Below are 24,398 nucleotides of genomic sequence, written 5' to 3'. Positions count from 1 at the left end.
TTTTTGTCCCTGAAGGAGTGAAGATCAACCAAAATACGTGTCGGGAACTAGTTCTACAGAATGTCGTCGAACCGTGGGCACGTCGTCATTTTGGTTCCAGAGGTTGTGTTTTCCAGCAAGACTCGGCACCGGCGCACAAAGCGAAGAAAACCCATCTTCGGATTGTAGAGCATTTTCCAGGGTTCATTGCGAGTTCGGAGTGGCCGGCGAGTTCGCCGGACCTGAACCCTATGGACTTCGCTGTCGGGAGTATGTTTGAGGCCGAAGTCTGCTCTAATAAACATGAAAGTTTGGAAGCCTTGAAGCGACATCTGACAGCAGCCTGGGATAAAATACCACAAGAACATCTGCGAGCCCCTTACGATGCGCTCCTCGATCGTCTGCGGCGAGTGGTTAAACTCAAGGGCGAATAGGTTGAATTGTACCAGTGAATTTTTAAGAAGTGATTTGTTTTGAAGCAAAATTGAATAAATTTGAAATAAATTTTGTTTGCTTTGATCAATTTATCTGTTTGGTTCAATGTAGCACTTCAATTGCCGGACCCTGTATAATCAGGAACGACTATACAAATCGAGCGACAGTTAGGTTCAGCGTTATGATCATATTTTTCGGTATCACTAACAAAAGCAATTTTCTTATTGTTAGGGCAATTCGTCCAACTTTTGAGGTCCACTTTTCAAAGGTCCTGGTGAGAAGATTAATGAGTTATTTTAGTAATAATTATATACGGATTCGGAGTATGTAACATGACCATGCAAACAACATTTCAAAATAATTTTCATTCAATGTTTGAAAATTTAATACTGCCTTTGAGCATACTAATCAATTCTCTTATTCGATTCTGTATTGTTTGTCAACGAAATAAATAAACAGTTCCTAAAGTGAAAACCACTTTACAAAGCTCCACTCTATCACCACGTATTTGTTTTTTTATAAACTACAAAAATTCGTGAAAAAAATAGCACTCAAAATACAGTTGAAAAACCAACGGTTTGTTTACTTTTTCCTCACACATCCATAAAATCCGCCAGACGGCGACACCGTACCTGCTATGTCGCGAATGGTGACCGGAATAAATCGCCACAGTAAACAACTGCAACAGAAACAACCGCTTAGAAAAAGTGTAGTAGGCTAGAAATATTTGGCGCGGGAAAAACATCATGTGCCTCACATTTCTATTATAAATTTATTCTCTTGTTCTCGTTTTTCGAAATTTATTCTGAGGACAATGTAATGGGGACGAAGTCCCCATTTGGCGAGGATAAGGAATCGAGGCGGCCCATGCCGCCAAGATGACGCAATCCGAGTCCACCGCCGACCCGCCGTCGGAAGCGGCGGTGTCTCGCACGCAAACCTGGGATCCACTGATTGCCCGGTTAGTTTGAAACATAGGATACGATCCTTTAGCAATGTCCGACCGAGCTCTAGCGAGCGTCGGACGGTATACGTCTGCCCGGGGCGTTACGTTTGCCTGGGGCGATACGTTTGCCCGGTTAATTCTTGTTTTGAAATACAATACCGCGCCACAATATTTATAGCCTACTACACATTTTATAAGCGGTGGTTTCTGTTGCAGTCGTTTTCTGTGGCGATTTATTCCGGGAACCGTCGCGAATGGACGTAAAATAAGATTGCGTACGCGGGTATAAAATTACTGTCAGGGGGAAATGGAAGTGTGGCATGAATTCAGTGGAATTAAGAGGCAGATTGGTATTCATTAGTCACGTCAGTTAAAATAACCACTGACTGGACGTTAGTCAACGCTAGTCAATTCATTCTCTAGTCAAGTCACTTTTTGTTGACGGCGACTGCCGAAGCAGTTCTAGTCGAAGCGAAGCTACTGAGAGTCTTCATTTTTCACCTTCGAAGATTTTGGGCACTGCTTCTGGTAACGTGTAAATATTTAGAGAAATAATGAAAATAACTGAAACAATTCTATTTTGATGCATTTTATTAACATGTTTATATATAAAATTTACAGAAGCTAGTCAACTAATTGATGAAAAATATTTCTGTGAGTAAAAGTCAAAACCTCACAACGCAATGTGTCGACACTTTACCCCGCGTTTTTTTTCTCTCCAATTTGCTCATCTCGAATCATCAATTCTTAACAGTAAAATCCATTATATCCTATCGCTGTGAATAATTTGACACCTAACGGGAGCTGCGTTTTTTTTCTCCCTCGTGGCATCGTTATGCTTCATCTCGGTATCGGCTTCGCCTAGTCTCGTATGTGTGCAAATACGGCACATCACAGTGCATGTGTCCCCCACATACGGTGCGAAACATCCGCGCTAGGTTAGTAGTAGGAAATGCTCAGAAATAATGGTAAAAAAGCAGTGGAAATGATATAAAAATGCTATAATTAATGGTTGTTATGGTTCATAAAAGTATACAGTCGCTGCTTGGCTGTGTGTGTGAGGAAGAGTGTCCCCTCGGGTTTTTTTTGTTATTACTTCCTCGCCACTGTCTCCTGCATCCCTTTTTTTGCTGTCGCTGATTTGACTTCGATATGCGTTGCGTTTGTTTAGGCTAAACATTTTTTTAAGGGTTATTCTTCCACTTTTGCACGAAAAACGTAAATTTATTGATATTGGGAATATTGGTTTTCGGCTTTGCCGGATGCAGCCTGCTGCGAGTATCGCATTCTAATGGGCATAAAGGCACATAGTTCGAATGTTTGTGCGCAACGGCGGAGTTTAACTTGGGGCAAATATTGTGTTTTTTTCTGTTGAATGGATTGGTGACTCGTGCGCAATGTCCCCGTCTTTAAAGTCGCGCTTATTAGCGGGCAAATAATGTGTCGTGCGATATTTTTATTTTAATTTAAGAAGGGTTCAAGATCGACGAGGGGATTCTCCTGTGCCTTTCCTGTTTGTTTATCCCTTCCGTGAAACTAACGAGCATCACTTGCTCGCGTGCTAAAAATCTCCATATCAAATAAATAATAACAATCAATAGCTTTCGATAGGGATCATAAGGACTTTCTGCCTCCGATTTTGACCTTATTGTCTACTGGCTAGTTGGAAAAATACATTGTGTTTGCCTGTGTGTAAAAAAATCAGATTTAAAAGCCGATGCTTCGAAAATATGATAATTAAGAATCGGTTGTAATTGTATACTACCATGTGATGGCACTCGATAGCTAACAGAATAACATCCGTCAAACCACGTTTGTTCTGCAAGGCTTTACAAAGGCACTTTAAAATTCAAACTCATCCATAGTTCCCTACATTTAGCGGGGAAGATGTTTTCAGTCCATCTCGTACACAACATGTTAAAATTTAGCTTGACTTCGTCTGAGTGCGACCTAAGTACGATTTTGAAATATATTTATTTCTTTCCCATCCAACGCCCGGCTGGTTGATGAAGTACGACTTGCCCTCGTGTGGCTTGATTATTGTCCCGCAATCTGTGTGGAAAACGAAAATTGTTAGTGATATGAACCTCCCTAGAAGCTTCTAATAATTTGATACTCACAACCAACAGGTTTCCGCTTTTCGCACGCGTTATGCTCGGCTGGGGACCAGTTTGAATCTCGATCACACCCGTTTTTCCTCGGACTAGATTGTGCGAAAGTCTGGATGATGTGAATCGATGTTAAAAATCTCACTTTCGAAGATCGTTGAAACAAAACATGAAAACTTACGATCCCGTCTCGACGATGTTCACAATCTTGCGGTTCTTGGTCACGTCCACGATCCAGACGCAGCACTCGATGATGTCCGCCACATCCAGTATCAGGTCACCCTTGTCCTTCTTGAGCTCGAGCGGAATGCGTATCAGCATCAGACCGTCCCGTTCGCTAGTGATGCAGAAGTCGATCTTGTCCAGCGGGAGGCGATGCTTCTGTTTGTACGTTTTGCCATCGAGCAGGTACACGGCTTTGTCCGACAGCAGGAAGAAACGCTCGCGCGGTTTGTATCCGTGCCGATCGTACTTGATCACCGGGGTGGAGTACTGGAATGAAGAGGACGGTTGAGGTGTTTGATGTTCATTTGTTATTCAGCATTCATGGCAAACGTAACCGAAAATAACATGCGTTCACTTATGAGTACCATTAACGGAAATTTCCTTGAAATAACGATGAATAATTTATTCTAACGAGTATTTCAATAAGGACGCTACAAAATTAGACCGATAGGGACAGCAAACGAACGATTTTTTTTCTCGCTCTCTTGACATTTCTCTTCAGTAAGGTTTGCCATTTCAAAATGGAAAGATATACGATCCAACAACGATTTGAGATTATTAAAATTTACTACCGAAATTCGGAGTCAATGGCCTCAATATTAAAAGCGCTACGTCCAATTTATCTCTGTGACGTCGTTGTTGCGGATTTTGCAAAAAGATCGTGGCGTACATCCTTACAAGATCAAATTGACGCAAGATACTGAAGCCGGTTGACCACCAGAAGCGTCGTGTGTTCGTAAATTGGTCTGAGCAACAACTTGAAAATGATCCGGTTTTTCAACGATAAATCATCTTCGGCGATGAGGCTCATTTCTGGCTGAATGGCTTCGTCAATAAGCAAAATATGCGTTATTGGTCAGACAGCAATCCACACGAACTCCATGAGTCACCACTGCATCCCGAAAAAATTACGGTATCGGCGGCTTCATTGGGCCGGCCTTCTTCCGTGATCATCAAGACCGGTACGTTACTGTGAATGGGAATCGCTACCGCTCAATGATAACCGAATATTTTTGGCCCGAATTGGATGATATGAACTTGGTCAATATGTGGTCTCAACAGCCACAAGCCCCACAGCGAATTTAACAATCGATTTATTGAAAACCAAGTTTGGAGAGCGTGTTATCTCTCGAAATGGCCCAGTCAAATAGCCGCCTCGATCGTGCGATTTAACGCCGTTAGACTATTTCCTGTGGGGATAGGTCAAGTCTGTGGTCTATGCCAACAAGTCAGCGACGATTGATGAACTTTGTACGAATATCGAACGTGAAATTGCGTTGATTTTTGGGTAAATTGGGTTCAGCGTCAGGACTTCTGCAATCGTGGCCATACAAAAGAAATCGTGTTCCATACATAATGGGATCAAATGTACTTTCAAATGAATAAAGATTTTAATTGATATCCAAACCCGTTTTGTTTTAATTAAAAAAGACGGGTGGGTAATGTCGGGGACATAACCGGAGTGACGTAGGACTATACAAAGGGGACAGCTTTTGCTAAATATATATTTTAAATATATAGTTTTATTTTCTTCTCCTACGTGAATACCTACCTATCTACCTGAAAAAATTGATTACTTTACTGTTTACTTTTTATGAACATGTTGGGGGTTCTGAAAAGAACCTTTGGTGTTGTGTTTTTGCGTTTTTTTTTTACAAAATTGATTCTTGATTTTTTTCTGAAGGCTTTGTACTTTTTAAATGTTCAACGCCGAGCATCTTTCGGCGTATGAACATATCGTACAATCAAACTGATGGCTGTGATAGAGAATGCATAGGTGGTCATCAGCTCATTCACTATCATATATTTCACTATTGAGCACATTACCGTACCTTAAACTGTGGTATCGGAGACGAATGAATTGTAAGATTTGTAGTCTCCGCAAACAAAATAAATAAAAATGAAAAAGAACTGAGGTTTAGGAGACGAACTCTACGATCTGTCGAGAAATAAACGAGCTATAAGCGTTCTGAAAAACCAACAGTAAATACAGGGACGGATGACCTTCGGATTAAAGTCCTTTAATATAAGAACAGAGCAGCAGGAAATACATAGCTCATCATGATGCTCCTTAGTTATTTTTCTATACAATGCAGATGTAACGTCAGTCAATTTTCAACATCAGTTATCAACCAAAGAAAGCAGTTCTTGCTACCGAGAAAATTCGTTAATGCCATCCTGCATACAATGTGAAGCCACTTTTAATTCGGAAACCATGCATGGGTTTGTGAAAACTGAATGATCAATTTAAAAGACCCCAACCACCAATAAGTTCAAGAACAAGCATAACCAAAATAAAACAGTTTATATTATATGTCATATTATGTCACTTTAGAATGCATTGGTATTGTGAAAAACTTTTAATAACTCTTCTTTGAAAGGTTTAATGGCCCTGAAAAGCGCCGTGTTTTACGGTGGCTGGTTTTGCCACCAAAGCAGTCTGTATAAACAAACTTTTTCCTTCTTCTACCTGCTGCCGTTTTGCGATTGCGTTTGCCACTCGCTGAAACTAGTTGTTGCCACCGAACCGAATGTGCTCTGTTCTGTAGGCTGGTTTTCTTATTGTCGTGAACAGCTTCGCAAGCCAACTCGAGCACTCCGGCGGCCGAAATTCTATAACCGCTATTAGGTATACTGGTGCTCCGGCATCAATCCGTTGATGCGATGTGATGTGAAACGATGCCATACAACCACACTGATTTACGGCTTGAAAGAAAATGAGATATTTTTTGGGGTCCGCGCGTTTTGTACTCTAGCGGTACACACTCACAGGATAGAGACCAATCGGCAGACTCAGCCAAAGGGGCGAGTCCCACGAGACGAACTTGTGTTGGTTTGTTGATGTGATGTGATGCGAAACGATGTGGTGTACGGTTTGGATGAGAATGAGCGTTACCGCAGCGGAGCGGGGATTTTTAAGCTGACTGGCTGGCTCGAGAATTACGCATGCGTGACACTGCAACCAATGTTTCTTCATTTTTTTCTTTTTCCTTTCCAATCGTGCTTCATTCTATTTCGCTGCTGCTCTGGTTGCCCGTTTTGGTCAGTACGATTTGAGGAGCACAAAATGGACCAATCAAAAATGGGCACATAGTGCATTTTGACAATGCTTGATATTTCACAATTATTCAATTATTTATCTCAAGAAAAATGAAATGTTATTCGTTATGATAGATGCGTAGATATATTCGCTATCAATTGATGCAAAAATCTTTGCGATCTATTGAGAAATGCTCGAGTTATAAGCGTTCCAAATCTTGCATTTTTTCCTACTTGTTCAGTGCCTAGATTTTCATTTCACCCCCTATATCTTCCGGTTAGACGTAGTCCTACGTCAAAAAACATTTGTAGCGCTTTTATTGAAAAACCCGATATCTTTGTTCCTAAAGTTACATGTTTTCAACTATGTTTCAATCTACATAAATAGTTTTCCGATTCATTGAGTTGTAAACGAAATTGGAGCATTTGAATATGTTCCATTTCTGAATGATCTAATTTCAAAACTAAGCGAAATTCACTTGAAATAAAAAACGGTCATTTTTTGGTATTGGCCAGCTTAAAAAATATTTTTTAAGGTTTATCATTAAAAAATAAAAAAAAGTTAGACCGCTCCGTCCGAGATTTCGCAAATATGCTGAAAGTATCGTTTTTAACAAAAAAATGGACTAAATATGAACCGATCTGTAGGCTTATAAGAAGATTGTGACTCTAAACCGCCACAATAAACAAAATAAGTCGACCAAAACACGATCCCGGAAGTTGTACACGACGATGATAACAAAATTTGATTGCGTGACGATGGACACCGAAACCTACGTATTATAGGCTTCAAACAGCTTTCTGGCAGGAGGAACCGGAGTGGGGAAAAGGAAATCGTTAATCCGGGAATTAACGTGAATGAGTTTTTGGATAAAAAACGACTATGACCTTTCTTGGAATACGATTGCGATGTGCTATTTTGACCAAAGGGGTATGCCGCCAACAATGTGCATGTGGGATCGAAAAATATTGGGTCATCGTCAAGCGGAACCTCAAGAATACCCAAGCAACTGTTAAAAGCTAGAAGCAATTTAAGGGAGACTGGTGTTCTACGGCTAAATCAATTACAAAACGATTTTTTATATAGGGTTGGAGCAAAAGAAATGTCGTATTTCTGATCGAAATTTGACGCTTTATTTAACATATTTAAAATTATCCAATTTAATCCAAATATGCGCCGTTTTGTTCGCAAACTTGTTGCCATTTAGAAGGCAACTTCATTATCCCCCCCTTACAAACCCCCTCTCCTTATTTGCAAAAAAAACTCAGACAGCCAGTTTTCGCAAGTCTCTTTTGAGGCCAACTTAGTATCACCAAGAGTGTTTTGCATGGACCGGAAGAGATGATATTCTCTTGGAGCCAGGTCCGGGAATTCATTTATTTGTAAAGCTCAATCGTATAAGCTTTGCGGAGCCGCTAATTCAAGGTTTGTTTATACAAAGTTTCAACTAATTGCTATGTTTAGTAGGATTCGACCGAATACTCGCGGTTTACTCGAGGTTAAAAGGGGCAACAATTTTTGTGGGACAGGACAGGTTAGGGATTAGGATAAGGAGTACCGTTGTCTCAATAGAGGATTTCCACACGCACTGTAGCATTGTGCATAATGACCAGGGATATCATCTGGTGTTCGACTAGCTGTCGAGAGTGGGCGACGGTGAGATGAGGGTACAAGACAAACAAACTAATAACGAAAAAGAAGAACACAACAGCATTAAATTTTTATACTAGACCGTTTCACAAACATATAGATCAACTGCATATAGCAGATGTCGCGAGTTCCCAACACGTCTCTAACAGGAACATAGGGTTGTCTTCCTTGGGCCTCAAGGGCATTCAAAAGGTACTCTCTGGCTGCGTAATTATCCGTACATTGCCAAACTGCGTGATCGATGTCATCGTAACCGTTTCCACACCGACAGACATTTCTTTGAACGAGATTTATTCTGTGGAGATGCACATCTAGCGAGTAGTGGTTGGACATAAGTCTACTCATTACACGAATGAAGTCACGACTTACGTCCAAACCTTTGAACCACGCTCTCGAAGAAACATTAGGTATAATTGAATATAACCACCGCCCAAGACTTCCAGTGTCCCAATCGGTTTGCCAACTCAAGAGGGAACTCTGACGCAGTAATTGGAAAAATTCATCGTATGAAATCTGTCTATCAAACAATTCGCCTTCCTGGGCACCCACCTTTGCTAGAGTGTCCGCCTTCTCATTGCCAGGAATTGAGCAATGAGAGGGGACCCATACAAAGGTTATCTTATAAGATCTTTCGATCAGTGCACTCATCTGTAGCCTCACTTTTATGAGGAAATAAGATGGGTGCCTACAAGTTTTCATCGACTGGAGAGCCTCAAGCGAACTGAGACTATCCGAGATAATGAAGTAATGGTCTGCAGGCTTGTTGGAGATCATCCCCAATGCGAAGGCGATTGCTGCCAGCTCAGCAACATAAACGGAACAAGGTTCCTGCAGTTTACGGAAGGCGCTCGAATTTTCATTGAAAACACCGAAGCCAGTGGATCCATTGAGGCGAGACCCATCAGTGAAGTATCTTTTCATACAATTGACTTTTGAGTACTTTCGGTTAAAAATACGGGGAATGTAAGTTGATCGAAGCTGATCTGAGATTCCAAGTATTGCTTGTTTCATCGACAGATCGTATTCAATTGAGGAACTGCTGATGGTGAAGTGAGCACGGTCTGGAGTAAACGATGGAAGACAAATATCCGACGAAATATAGTGGTAATAAATTCTCATAAACCGAGATTGTATATTTAGATGCAGAATTTTTTCAAAGTTTTCAATCACAAGTGTGTTCGTGACTCCGCATTTCACCAGTATTCTGAGAGAAAGTTCCCAGAATCGGTTCTGTAGAGGAGTTACTCCTGCCAGAACCTCGAGACTCATGTTATGCGTTGAGTGCATACAGCCGAGAGCTATACGCAGACAATTATATTGAATTCGTTCCAATTTTAGAAGGTGACTTTTAGCTGCTGAGAGAAAGCAGAAAGAGCCATACTCCAGAATAGATAGAATAGTTGTTTTATAAAGCGTTATGAGATCTCCCGGATGAGCTCCCCACCACGTGCCGCAAATCGAGCGAAGAAAGTTGACCCTCTTTTGACATTTTTGCTTCAAACACGTAATGTGGGTATTCCAAGTGCATTTTGAATCAAACCAGACACCAAGGTACTTGAAGGTCAATGATTGGGTAATGCTTCTGCCCAAAAGCTTAAGTTGCAATTGGGCTAGGAACCGCTTTCGAGTAAACACTACCAGTTCTGTTTTCTGCGGCGAGAATTCGATCCCTAAGTTCCTTGCCCAAGAAGACAAGTTGTCTAGGGAATTTTGCAATGGTCTTTGCAAGTTTTCGGCATAGGGACCTCTGACGGAAACCACACCAGTTGTCTTAGCGTGCATTGTTCTGCCAAACAAAGGTCAATATCTTTTACATAATAATTATAAAGAAGGGGGCTGAGACATGAGCCTTGGGGTAGACCCATATAACTATTTCTGGAAGTTGTCAGTTGTCCAAGGGTGAAGTTCATTCGCTTTTCTGACAACAAATTGTACAAGAAGTTATTCAAAATTCCAGGAAGTCCACATCTGTCCAGATTGTCTGACAGAATTTCTATGGAAACCGAATCAAAAGCTCCCTTAATATCCAAGAATACTGAAGCCAGTTGCTCCTTGTGCGCAAAGGCCAGTTGAATATCTGTAGAAAGCAAAGCTAGACAATCGTTTGTTCCTTTGCTCTTGCGAAACCCAAATTGTGTACTTGATAGCAAATTATTTGTCTCGATCCATTGATCGAGTCTTCGAAGGATCATTTTCTCCAGCAATTTTCTAATGCACGAGAGCATAGCAATCGGACGGTATGAGTTATGGTCAGACGCCGGTTTGCCAGGCTTTTGAATTGCTATTACTTTTACCTGTCTCCATTCTTGTGGCACAATATTGTTTTCTAGTAGGGTATTGAATAAGTCTAGCAAGCGTCTTTTCGCGATATCGGGAAGATTTTTTAGAAGAACGAATTTAATCATATCGCTTCCGGGTGAAGAGTTGTTCGATGAAAGAAGAGCCATAGAAAATTCCAACATTGAGAATGGTCTGTCCAGAGATCCACCGCTTGGAGACGTTTCTCGAAGAATATGTTGGGTTGGAACTGAGTCTGGACAGACCTTTTTAGCGAAATCGGATATCCATCGGTTGGAGTATTCCTCACTCTCGTTGGTAGATGAGCGGTTACGCATGTTGCGAGCTACCCTCCACAAGGTACGTATTGAGGTTTCACGAGAAAGACCTTCAATGAAATTGCGCCAGTAACCGCGTTTTTTTGCTTTAATTAATTGTTTCAGCTGTATTTCAAGCTTCGAATATTCCTCGAAGTGTGTGGATGTTCCATGTCTACGAAAAGCTTTGAAAGCATCCGATTTTTTCAAATACAATTTTGTGCATTCGTCGTCCCAGCCAGGAGTGGCTGGTTTTCTTTTAAACGGAGCACTTGGAACTTTTCTTCTTTGTGCTTCCAATGAGCTTTTATACATCAAATCTACGAAAAATCGATATTCTTCCAATGGTGGAAGTATATCTATTGATTCGACACCAATTGTTACCGCCGTTGCAAATTTTTGCCAGTCGATGTTCCTTGTTAGATCAAATGGAACTCTAGATGGTTCAGTGGATTGCGGGCTACACTTGATTGATATATTGATTGGCAAGTGGTCGCTACCATGGGGATCATTGATGACCTTCCACTGACAATCTAATGATAGCGAGCTTGAGCAAAAAGATAGGTCGAGTCGACTTTCTCGAGCGTGTCGCTTCACCAGTGTTCAAGATAGTTAAATTGAAATCGTCACATAAATCGTAAAAAATAGCCGCTCTAGCGTCATCATAAGGATCACCCCACCCAGTACCATGGGAGTTCATGTCACCCAGTATTAGAACTGGGGATGAGAGAATCGAGACTAGATTCCAAAGTTGACTACGGCTAATGTTAGTATTTGGAGGGACGTATACTGAAGCTATGCAAAGTTCTTTATTCTTTGCCGTTATTTGACACGCGACAATTTCGACGTCTGATAGAGCTGGGAAAGGAATTTTATAGAAAGAGTAGCACTTTTTGATCCCCAAAAGTACTCCTCCATAAGAATCATTTCTATTCAGGCGAATAATGTTAAATTCGTGGAAGTTGAGTTCTGTATCTGAAGAAAGCCATGTTTCAGAAAGGGCGAATATATCACAGTCATAATTTTTAAGTAAAAATTTGAACGAGTCTAGTTTAGGCACTAGACTACGGCAGTTACATTGTAGCACATTGATCATATCTCCTACTACGTTAGGATATGATTGATGCAAGGAGGGGCCATGAAACAGTCAATTGCTTAAGATAAGACTTCAGAGATGGAAGCAAGGCAGAAATAAGGCTTCTAAGGGGGTCTTGAATATTGAGGGTGTTTAATATAAAGTCCACAATGTCCGAAAAAGCTATCAATCCTCGATTGGACGCGAATTTTCTATGAGAAGATCGAGGGGCATCGTTTTTATTTCTCTCTCTTCTGGGTAACGGCGTATAATCCTTACTGCAACCAGGAACTGGCTGAGAAGGAGTCTTCGGATTCGTTTTTTTACCATTACCCTTGGAATTAGACAATCTTCTGAGGATCATTTTAGCTTTCTTGCGGTGCATCATTGGTGAAGAGAGTTTTCTTTTTTGAGAATCATCCTTTGTCGAAGATTCTGGTGCAACCGTAGTATGATCCTCATCAGAATCAGAGTCCAATTCTTGAGTTGACAAAACCGAAAATTGGTTTTCATCATGAGCGGCTGATGCGGCCTTGAGCATTTCTGCATAAGTCCGCTTGGAGCGTCCTGTGATAGAACGCTTCACTGCGTGAGGATTCTCGCCACAGTGGATACATATTTCAACTGTTTGTGTACAAGAATCCTCACTGTGTTTTTCACCACATTTATCGCAGCGGAACTTGTTGTCGCAATGGCTGGAAGAATGTCCCAAATTTTTACAGATGGTGCAATTATAGATCCGCGGTACAAACAAGCGCATCGGAAAAAAACACTATCTACTTTCACATAGTTCGGGAGAACACAACCAGCGAAAGTCACCCGAAACGAGTGTGAAGGCTTATAGACTTTTTGGTTGTCTTCCAAATATGCTGCCTGTAGTTGCCTAACATCCAGAATCTTCACAAGCTCACCAATTATCGAGTTTTTAAAACAACCCGATGCTTTGTTCAATTCTTCAACACTCAGACTCGCATCGGAGACTACGCCTTATATCTCCACATCTCGAGAAGGGATGTAAATGTGGTACTCCCTGTTGAAAATCTCGTGGTCAACAATCTTGTTCGCCACATCAAAAGTCGGTGCTTCTACACGCAGTTTGTCCGGTCTCTCTTTACGTATCAAGACATCCGGATACTTACGCAGCAAATCTCTTGAAATATCAAGAGCTCTCAACGGTTTCCCTTTGGGCCGAAAGAAAACAACCCATGGTGCCTTTGAGGACTGTTGGTAATATCGCGTCCGCGCAACAATAGCATCAGCGGACGCCATAACGGTTGCGCAGACGGTGCGCAACCGTCTATGAAAACAAACAAAAAAAAAACTCACACACACACTCACACGCACACACTCGCGCAAAAACTCAACTTAAAACTAACTTAGAGTAAAAACTAACTTAAACTAAAAATTAGTTCAAATAAAAAATCTTCTTGAAAAAAAAAACAATAATTTCTTTAAGTCGATTCTTGTGTTATACTGGGAAAATTCAAATTTCTTCATTCGTGAAAAAAATTTGATAATTCGAGGCACTGATCAGAATGTATACCGAAGAAAATTAGACGTAGAAATTTTACCAACAAATGACTTATTTAGTTCAACACATACATATACGAAATTCGAAAAACAAAATAGAAAAATCACAAGAAAAAATATAAAATATACAACGATCATAAAAGTTTGTTGGAATAGCTTAAGGTGAAGATGGAACGAAGTCATTGTAGTAGTATAGGTAAAACCACGAGTTCTTATTGGGTAATAGTGTTTGTGAGAGAAGAGCAAAGCACACCGTTTGTTTTGATTTTCTTACGTAAATAGATCGAATCACTTATCAGACTGTGTGGCGCTTCACTGACACGAGTCTTAGAATATAATTGAAAAAATAATAGGAGTATCGGTAAGTTTCTTCGTTTTTTTCAGAAATTAATACTTTTTTCTGCAAAAATGGTTACAAATTTAGCATTCAAAGTATTGCCCATCGCAAGTCACAACCAGTATTGCCATACGTACAGATTTATCTGGAAAGGTACAGATTTTTTCGTTATTTTTGCTACAGATTCTGTACGATACAGATTTTCGTCAAAAAGTACAGATTGGTACAGATTCCTCCGCGTGTGAAATTTATTACATTCGAACAAAGCAACATTAAGGTACATGGCGACTTTTACGCTGCAGAATCGCTTGGAGCAATTTTTAATTCAAAATTTGTAGATTCAAAAAAACTATGTATTAGCATTATAAAACAAAAGAAGGACTTGCAAATGTAAATGTAGTATTTGTAGTAAATAAATGAGTATTTTTTCATGCTCAATTTCTACAACGAATATTTTCGATGGCACAGATTTTTGGACGTAAAAGTACAGATGAGAAAGGTTTTTAACCCCTCTGGTACAGATTAAATTGTGGCAACACTGGTCACTACTTTTCCCACCTTTCTGGCAATTCACGGATCCCTTTGTGGAAATAATCGGCCGGTTTGTCGGCTAACCACGAATCGATCCAATTTTTGAATTCATCAAAATTGGAGAAGTACTGGTCAACCAGGCCATGTTGCATCGATCGAAAAAGATAGTAATCGGACGGAGCAATGCCTGGAGAATACGGCGGGTGGGATAGGACCTTCCAATTCAGCGTTTCCAAGTATGTTAAGGCCGGTTTCGATGCAAAATAAGTTTATCGTGTTTTTGCTCGTATTGTAGCCGTTTTTCCTTCAGTGCACGGCTCAAACGCATCAATTGTCGTCGGTAGAGGTGCCCCGTAATGGTTTCATTCGGTTTTAGCAGCTAATAGTACACTACACCCAGCTGGTCCCACCAAATAGACAGCATAACCTTCTTCTTCTTCTTGAATGGCGTTAACGTTCCCTGTGGAACTTTTGCCGTCTCAACGTATTCATTAACTAGCGCCGTTCATTAATACTTGGTTGAGATTTCTATGCCGAATAACACGCCTTGAATGTACTCTAGAGTGGCAAGCTCTAGAATACGCGTGACCACAGTGCAAGCCGGAAGAATTTTCTTTGACGAAAAATCCCCCAACCAGAACGGGAATCGAACCCGAACACCCGGCATGATAGTGTGGGACGCTAACCACTCGGCCACGGGTGCACAGACAGCATAACCTTCTTGTCGTGAATATTCCGCGCGGCCGTCGATGTTGATGCATGGCCGGGGTATCCATACGTTGCCCGACGTTTAGGATTGTCGTAATGGGCCCACTTTTCATCGCCAGTAACGATTCGATGCAAAAACCCTTTCTTTTATGCAGTTGCTCGCACGTGAAAAAACGACGTTCGACGTCTCGTGGCTTCAATTCATACGGCACCCAATGTCCTATCTTTCGGATCATTCCCATTGCTTTTAAACGATCGGATATGGTTTGTGTATCTGCAAGTTCTTGTTGCGTTTGTGACGGATCTTGATCAAGTAAAGCCTCCAATTCTACATCTTCAAACTTTCTGGCGGTCCGGAACGTTCACTATTTTCATATGAAAAAAAACTATTTACATATGAAAAATAAAAAAACACGGGTGATTAAGAACGCTACAATTCAATCTGATGCAGTGCTGACTCAATTTATCTGTTCTCTTAGTAAGTCCTTGGGAATCCGAACGAGCCGGTGAGCTCACAGATTGATCCCATCAGACTGTAAGAACGGAGTAGGATACTCCAGTGAACCCTCATCCTGGTATCCAGAGAAGCAGAATCCACGTAACAGGAGGCCAACCGTACCGGAGATTCTGGTAAATAGCAGACCCAGATCGAAACAACCAGAAGAGTCAATGGCGGGCCTATTACGCACATTACACCGAACACCTGTGAGTAAATGTGAAAACAACTAGGGAAATACGGAAATTAGGATTCATTGAATAAACTCCGCAAAAAACCAAAATACACGTGTGTTTCGAGTTTATTTGTGAATGAGCTGATAATCTGGATACGTTTAAAACACTGTGAGTTTTGAAATATTGCAACAATTAGTGAAATATTTCACACAAACAAAAGTCTCTACTAAAAGAGGATATGGATGATTTTACCATGAACTGATCTTGTAAAGCCCTGATGGAAATTCGAACGTTTGACGATCGAACTAGAATGTCGCCAGAATTCGTCCAAAAGTTAGAGTAACGTTCGCCTCCAAGAGCAACGATAAATGAAAAATGACGAAACGACGTGCTTGAAAACTGCATTCCGATTATTTGACAACATTTACATTTGTAGTATGAAGCCCATAAGCTCAATATTGTACCAAAACTTGACAATCCTCCCAATTGTACTGAGTTACGCTTAATCGAAAGATTTTGAGCTGAAACGGGTGTTTTCTAGAAAGAAGCAGGCGTTTTAAAATGCAAAGTATTTCCAACAAATCCAGGTCAGACCTGCCGGTAACGTCACTGAGGAGCCTGTACAAACTCCTATGGCTCTCCGAACAATCTGTAAAGAAAAAATAAATAAATTTAAAAACTCACGTATAGCTTCTCGTAGTTCATTTGCGACAAGACAAAGTTGCTGATCGGGGTCGCGTGCGCTTTGGAGATCCGGTCGTCGATAAACCACGGTCCAACGCTTTCCGGGTAGTTTTTCTTCTTGTGCTGGAACATTGACTCGGAGAGAACCTTCAGCTCGAGCTGGTTTTTCCTCTCCGGCGTCAGACTACATCGATAGAGGCGCGCGAGGTGCAGTTTGTGCATTCGTCGCAACAGGATGGACGCATCTTGACAGTGCATCGGCGCTGGAATCCAGGTGTGGTTCATGAATGACCGAGGGAGGCTTCGGGCCAGCTTGTTCAGCCAGTGGCGTTTGGTGTGCTCGATGAAGGACCGGTTGCATTCGTTCGGTTCCTCGTGTCGGGTGATGAACCCTTTGATGAAGAAGCGGATCTTGTCGGCCGCGGCTCGGCGACGGCGGCGCTCTTGGATGGCTAAATAGCGCCGGATGTACTTCTGGCAGGCGATGATCTTGGCGTAGGTTTGTAGATAAATTTGCCGCTGCCGACGGCCCTTCCAACGGGCCTGAATAATCGAGGCGAGATAGTGCTTTTTCGCCTGGAATGCATCTTCAGTCTCGAACAAGGTTTTCGGGAAACGAATGAAGATTTTCGTCTTGCCCATCCGGTAGTCGTCCTTATTATAGCCCATTTCGCACGCAAGGACCTGAACGCCTTCCTTGGCGGGTCCATGGTAGTGTGGCCATGTCTGCCTACTGAGGCACTTGTAGCGCTTGAGGAACAATTCGTAGGACCGGCGATACGCGAATCCGGCCCTTCGTACGCGCAGGTTCTCCATCAAACCAAGATATTTAACCTGGTGACGGATTAGTTCAACATCGAAGTGACCAGGGGCCTGCAGGTCATTGGGTTTGATACATCGAATGTACGATGGTTCCTTACACATCAGGATGTCCATGAGATTGTTCAGCGAGTTCTTGAACTGTGTAACAGCCGTTTCTGGGCGTTTTTTGCTGGAAATCTCCGACGCTGGGAAACACTTCCGGATGATATCGTTTTTACAACCCGACATAGCTTCCTTCAAGTCTCTGAACAACAGATCGTTGTTTTTGTCCAAGAATCCATGAACGTGATATGTAACATCACCAGCATAGTGAATCAATCGGAACTCGTCACGACCCATCGTTTTCTGGATGGTCGTTGAGGCCCGGCTGTGGCAAATGTAGTGAGGGTGATTACCAAGGTTATCATTCATTTTCCCCAGGAAACTCATATCGGTGGGGTCTCCCGGGCGCAGACATTCTTCATCCATCAACGCAATAATTCCTTTGTGTTTCTCTTCGATCAAATTACAGATAACTTTGTTGTCAAAATATTCAACCGGTTCCCACTCGATACCTTCCTTCAGGTACTCCTCTTGTTCCTGTTTAAGTGTCAATTCCAGGAACAATTGCTGCAGCTTCTCGTTGCAAAAGTTAATGCAGAACTGCTCGAAGCTGTTCTTTTTGAATATCTCAAAGCCATAGATGTCAAGAATGCCCATAACACTGTTCTTCTTGATTGTATGTTCATTGTGCAGCGATGTGTTGATGCGTGACACCAGCCAGGTAAACAGTCGGTCGTACACTGCCTTTGCCAGGGCGTCCCGGGCGTAGATGGCCATATCACGATTCAGGGGACTTGTTACGATATCACCTCTGGCCTCGATCGAACGATGGATGAATGCAGTCCGGAGTTGCTCCTCCTCGCAGTTGAGAAGCTGAGGAAGAGAAAGGGTTTTACTGTAAGTATTTTCAAATTATGGTGAATACAGGGTCTTTCAGATTAAACGCTCACGCAACAAATTTCAATAACTTCTACAAAAGTGAACCGATTTTTATTTTTAAAAGCCAAAAATAAAGCTTATTTTAGGACATTTTCGATGTGACCACCCCTTTTATCGATAACGCGTTTTAAACGACGAACAAAATTCTTCATACACAACTCTAACATTACGACTTCGATGCTGTTGAAAATCCCAGTTATTTCTTCTTTAAGTTTCTCCAAATTGTGTGGCTTTTTATCATAGCAACGATCCTTCACGTACCCCGAGTAATACGATTTCACTAAAAATACACATTCTTGTAAATTGTACATCTTGACACTAAAAACCATCTAATCAGACTGAACGAGTAGCCGAATATTATTGTCCCGAAGTGGGGAATGCAGTGTTGGTATTGACGGAGCCAAATTTTTTTTTATAAGGAGCTATTCGATTTTTTTGCTTGAGTGTTTAATCCGAGAGACTCTGTATTATTGTCATTTATAACGATGTAGATAAGTTCAATAGACTGAAATTCTCGTAGTCCAAGAAGAGGCAGCACTCTGTGAGAATCGTCGGAATCTAACCCTGAAGTAGGACAGAGGATACAAACGATACAAACGATCTTCAATATACAGTGGAACCCTGTGTATCCGTGAGCGGATGATCCGCGGTGCGGATTATCCACGAAAGCGAGTTCCATAGTAATTCTATAGAGCTCCCCAAAATTTGTCAGTGTGACTTAAAGACTTGCTCTTTTGTTTTGGTTATGGCTTTTATATTATTTTCCCACTGGTGCACACTGATGGATAGTTTAATGATTCCTTTATTGATAAAACATAATTTTCGGGCTAAAATATCCTTATTTCGTGTTTACGCCTCGTATATCGCATTATCAGCGATTTTAGTTACCCGCGGTGACCTAGCCCGGCTATTTCGCGGATAATCGGGGTTCTACTGTACCACAAATTGAAGAAATTTTTCTTTTTAAATATCAATAAAAAAAATTCTTTCTAAATTATCTCAATTATTTCTTTGTTGTTGTGTCCATGATAATCCTGTGTCTGAATGAATTCCAAGGTATTTCAAGTGGTTCACCTTCTTCTGTAGGAGCATTGTACCACTGCGATCATTAGTTTGATCTATTGTGGCTATTGTTCACCTTGTCAATCACATGATTCTCGAGCTGTTAGTCGGGACAAGCGGAGATTTTTCTCGTAGGTGAGTGAAAACACATATATTTCGTTTTTGACAAATTTAGTCACAATAGATTTTCTTGGAAATCAGTCAGTCAGTCAGTCAGAACAGTCAGATCATTTTCAATATTTGGTACGATGGTTATAGAGTCAGAGCATGGATATTATGTCGTCAGCGAACAGTCTAGCAGTTCCTATCAATGGCAGATTATGGTTATCATTGTTGTACAAAAGAACCAACAGAGGTCCAATATTGCTACCCTGTGGTACACCAATGTTTATTGAACACAGGGTACTTCTGGCATTATTCAATGAAATATATTGCTGTCTGCCTGTGAGATAGCTATGTACAAGGTCCTCGGATGCTATAGATATTCAATTTTTTTAATAAGATTTCATAGTCAATGGTATCGAAAGCCTTTTCAATGTCAAGAAAAAGTGCGCCATCTATTAACTCATCCACAAACTCAGTGATGCCTGTTGTAGTGCTGCTGCATTGTCGAACCCGAACTGAAGTTTGTAGAACACATGTATGATCCTAAGCACCTCCGTTTGATTTGGCGGATACAAAAAAAGGAGTATGGGACATGATAGGAGTACATCAACGGGTTACCGTCATTTCGTTCAGGAATTTCGCGAGATAACTGCATTCCGTTGCTTGAAAAGCATTCGTCGAAAACGTCACACACTTCTTCATCATTTGTACATTCAATACCATCATGAGTCAGACCAATTTGGGTTCTTTCCTTGGAGCGCCCTAAAATGAAATTCAGTGTTTTCCACATTCGTGAATGATTCGTATTGTTAAGTATTTGTCATAAAAATGCTCTTTTAGATTTTTTTCTCTGTTTTTTTCTTTTTTCAACATAGTCCAGTATATTATTACTCGCATTGCGTTTATTATGTGTTTCAACAGATAAAACCTAATGACTGTAATTTAATTAGAAGTCGAATATAGTATTCCTGTGCCATTTTGGAATCGAAGATGGTGACTTTCGGCTTGTTAAAAACTGCTCTAAAAGACCGGACATGGCATGAAATCTCACAATACGATCGGGACAATAGTATAGGCATATATTAGGGATACCATCTGTTCGGAGTTGAAAATCAGGACACCTGTCACAGCTACGATTATGACCAAACCATTATCAATTTTTTGAGATATAAATAAATAAAAACACGTTGTATGTGATTTGCACTTCAAGAGGCCAAAACACTTCAATTTATTTATTTAAAGTATTTTTCGGATGACCCTTGCGGTGAAAATGATCCGGAGGTGATGGCTTCTGTTCTGTATGAGAATAGGAAATTTTTGGGCGGTTTCCGAGCCATCAAACATCAAGCGCAATAGTGTCGGAGAAAATCCATGGGTTTGAAGTTTTTAAGATGTTCGCAATGAAAGAGTCACTTCTGCAGCCCAAATCATCTGAACGATTTGATTTTTACACCACATAATCCCGCCTGGATTTGGAAGCAGTCTTCAGAAAACATACGCTGCGCTGCACTTGAATTGAATTTTCATCAGCGCGCGTTCATAACAAACACGTATTCTCTCTTGGTATGAATGTAAAAAAATCATAAACACGAGAGAACCGAATGAGATTCAGAACGAGAGAACAGCGCAAAGTTCAGATACTAAACATCGCTTCTCACTTGTGTTATACGCGCCTCATTCTAGACACATACACACGTAAAATTCTAGCGCCCGTTTTGTTTTCCCTCGTTCTAAGCAAAACATAAAAACAACAGCGCACATCCATACCAACCGTATGCACTTGTGTGAAAAAAAAAATAACTCAGATAACCAGATTCAAGCGCGGTGTAAAACAGGTATGGTAATACAGCGCAAAATTCGGTGCAAAACTCACTGCAAAAATGAAGCTGACAACAAAATATTTTATTTGTGGTTTGGAGCGTGCTCATTCGCCAGAGCGCATCTGGATACAAGGAGTGAGATCTCAATTGATTACAAAACACATAAGCACCGCATTCTGCATTCTGAAAACGGGTTGGAAGTGGAATCCAATTGAATGTTGTTGTAATATTTCGGTATTCGGAAAAGCTTTCCCAAATCAGATTTACATGTACGAACGATTGATGTAAATATCTCGTGCGGATCTTCTTCTTATTTTCTCTGTTCACGGAGACTTTAATGTCAGCAAATGACTAAGCAATAAGCACTTGAAATTGGACAATTTTCGCGATGCGGCAGATTTTTCGTTTTCCAATTTGTGATTTTTGATATATGGTAGAGAATAATTCACCATGTCAAATAAAATGTTTGATAAAAGCAACAGTGCCAGAGTTCAAGCAAGCTTTGGGTGCAGAAGCTCATATGGATTCTCCACATCGTGTAGAGAGTGCAGAGAGTTCGTGTACTGAATGGCAAGTAAAGGTTGTTGATTTTATACATTAACAAAGATATATAATGGTGGAACAAATATAAAATCGTCTGTGGTGGCAGTAAATGTATAGATACACGCTGGCAATAAGGTCACGTGTATTGATCTCACAAGAACAAGAATAAATCACGTATCAACCATCTTCAGTAGCTTTTACAAAGCCACCCATCGATCCTTTTCAGGATCACCAGTCAGTTTAAAAGAATCGAATTTTGTGTATTACCCTGTATCAATTATAATTCAATACTAATACTCATCCACTCACACATTCGCAAGAAGAACGATCAGCGAATTCTCAAAATATTCATTCATTCATTCATTGAGAATTGATTATAATGCAACTTTAAACAAATGATTATCACACATATCACAGATACAACCCACGTCTAGTTTTTACTCAAAAGCGAAATACAACAAATTTTTTTAATGAATTATGATTAGTCAACGCAATTCAATCTTTATAAAAAATCAGGACGAATGATAGAATATAAAAAATAAATCAGTACACCCCAAAAGCATCTCAAAATCAGGTCATGTCCTGCTAAACCAGGACAGGTGGTATCCCTAGCATATACTTTAAAGTTTAGTTTTATAGTGAACAGATAGGGTTTGAGCGAGAAAAAGATAATGTTAGAGTGGGAAGAACAAAGTCTTGGAGCGACGCGTGTGGAGTTGAACAAAAAAGTGCAAATTCAAATACACACTCAAAAATCAACGGTCAACGGTCAAAGTCATCGACAACGTTTACATCATCTTCAAGACGCGAACACAAACGTCCTTGCACAGATACGCGAAAATGTGCACACAGATGAATACATAGAGTCACTTAAAAGTTTCTGATACCAAAATCAAATGCATTACCCCGGTAGTGAGCACCGCCCGATAAGCCAAGCTTGTGCGATCCATTGCACAATGGTGCAGGAAGTGCAGTGAGATGGAAATTGGCACATTTATTTTTTAGACAAAAACTGTCTTTGACAAAGTTGTTACATATGATAGAGCGCTCGATTCTCTGTTGTCAAAAAAAGGGTGATCAAATTTTTTTATAGGTAGAGGTAAACATAGTTCGACAATGTTGTAGCACCAGTTATTTTAAGCAAGTTTGTACAACAAAGTCTTTTTTTATCTCTTAAAACAAATGATATAGCGCTTTTTTCTAAGTTGCGTAAGGGGGGGGGGGGGCCACCATAAAAAACGTTTTTTTTTGCTCTAACTTTTTTATTTATTTCAAATTATAAATGCAAACTGTCTTCAGAAGACTTTTAGAACGTACTAAGACAACCACAGGCGATGCAAAATTTGTCAATATCTCGACTCTACTCAAAGTTATTTATATTTCATCCCCAAAAATACGCTCTCTTCATTTGTTTGTCGTTCTTTTTGAGGCAAACATAAAACATGTTCATTGGCGGTATTTGAAAAAGCATATTAGACTCTATATAATAAGGGTTTTTCAAAATTATGTATTTTTTCTATTTGAGTTAACTTAAATTGAAATCATGAGTTTTTGGGTGAAAAACTTTGAAAAACTTTGAGTAGGATTAAGATATTAACAAGTTCTGCATCGCAAAGTGTTAGTCTTGATAAGCTCTATAAGCTGTCCGAAGATAACTTTCATGTTGAAATATAAAATTAGAGCAAAAAACCCCGTTTTTTCATGGTAATTTTACTTTGACATTGTTTATTTTTTTTTATTGGCGAGAAAAAAACTTGTTTTAGTGAGTCACAACGTTGTCACGACACGCTGGAAAGGCTCTAAAGTCAAAAGAGGGAGGGACGGTAAACACCTATAACATCGAAAATCTGACTATTGAGTGAGAGCTCTATATGTCGGTTTGGTGCTATTAGGGTTTTCATTGAACGTTCAAAATTATTTCGATAACTTATTCCTCCTGTAGGCGTTATTTTCCAAATCTGATAAATGTTGATGCTAGTTAGTGTTATAGATAATTACAAATAAAATGGAAAAAAATGGAAGGAGTGATAAAAATAACGGGTGTTTTTTTTAATGAGAAAAGGTTGTTGTGCAGAAATTAATGCGACACAAACTAGCAATTGATTATTGGCAGTAGAAAAAAGGCATATTGCGTGACTCATAGAAATCTATAATAATGGAAATAATTGGCGAAAAAATATGAAAAAATTGTATATCAATGAAGATCATGAAGAATCATGAAGAAGAATCTGTCGAAAAAAGGTTTGTTTCGATTCGGCTCGAACCTTGCAAATTTCTGATGTATGTTCACCTGTTTCTATAATAGCTTTAATTCAGAACGTTTAATCATTTAATCAGAATTTCTCTAAGATTTGTGTGATATGCTATACATTACTATTCCTCTGTCCGCAAATAGTTTAAATTTACAGTAATTATAACCATTATAATTTTTCCATGCATTTGTTTTATTCTATCCAAACATAGTCGTTTATAACAATTGCAACCACTCACCCAATCATTATCTAAACATGGTGCATTATACTAGATCCTAATTGGCTTTTTCCAAAATTCT

General features: G+C 40.2%; 1 protein-coding gene across 5 annotated transcripts in view; it reads right to left on the bottom strand.

Moving 5' to 3' along the window:
* Positions 1-1,933: 1,933 nt before the first annotated feature.
* LOC129767476 (unconventional myosin IC) overlaps positions 1,934-24,398 on the bottom strand; it is a 97,350-nt gene continuing 74,885 nt past the window's right edge. For all 5 annotated transcript variants that reach the window (XM_055768435.1, XM_055768437.1, XM_055768436.1 and 2 more), the window contains 4 exons: positions 16,515-18,251; positions 3,650-3,960; positions 3,481-3,580; positions 1,934-3,412 (listed from right to left, as the gene is read on the bottom strand). In XM_055768435.1, the coding sequence (XP_055624410.1) occupies positions 3,398-3,412; positions 3,481-3,580; positions 3,650-3,960; positions 16,515-18,251 (2,163 nt within the window). In that variant the 3' untranslated portion in view covers positions 1,934-3,397. The remainder of the gene's footprint in view (positions 3,413-3,480; positions 3,581-3,649; positions 3,961-16,514; positions 18,252-24,398) is intronic.

The sequence above is a fragment of the Toxorhynchites rutilus genome, chromosome 2 (assembly GCF_029784135.1).
Source record: "Toxorhynchites rutilus septentrionalis strain SRP chromosome 2, ASM2978413v1, whole genome shotgun sequence".
Lineage (NCBI taxonomy): Eukaryota > Metazoa > Arthropoda > Insecta > Diptera > Culicidae > Toxorhynchites > Toxorhynchites rutilus.
Note: the sequence above shows the minus strand (reverse complement) of the source record. Positions and strands in the feature narration are given on the sequence as shown.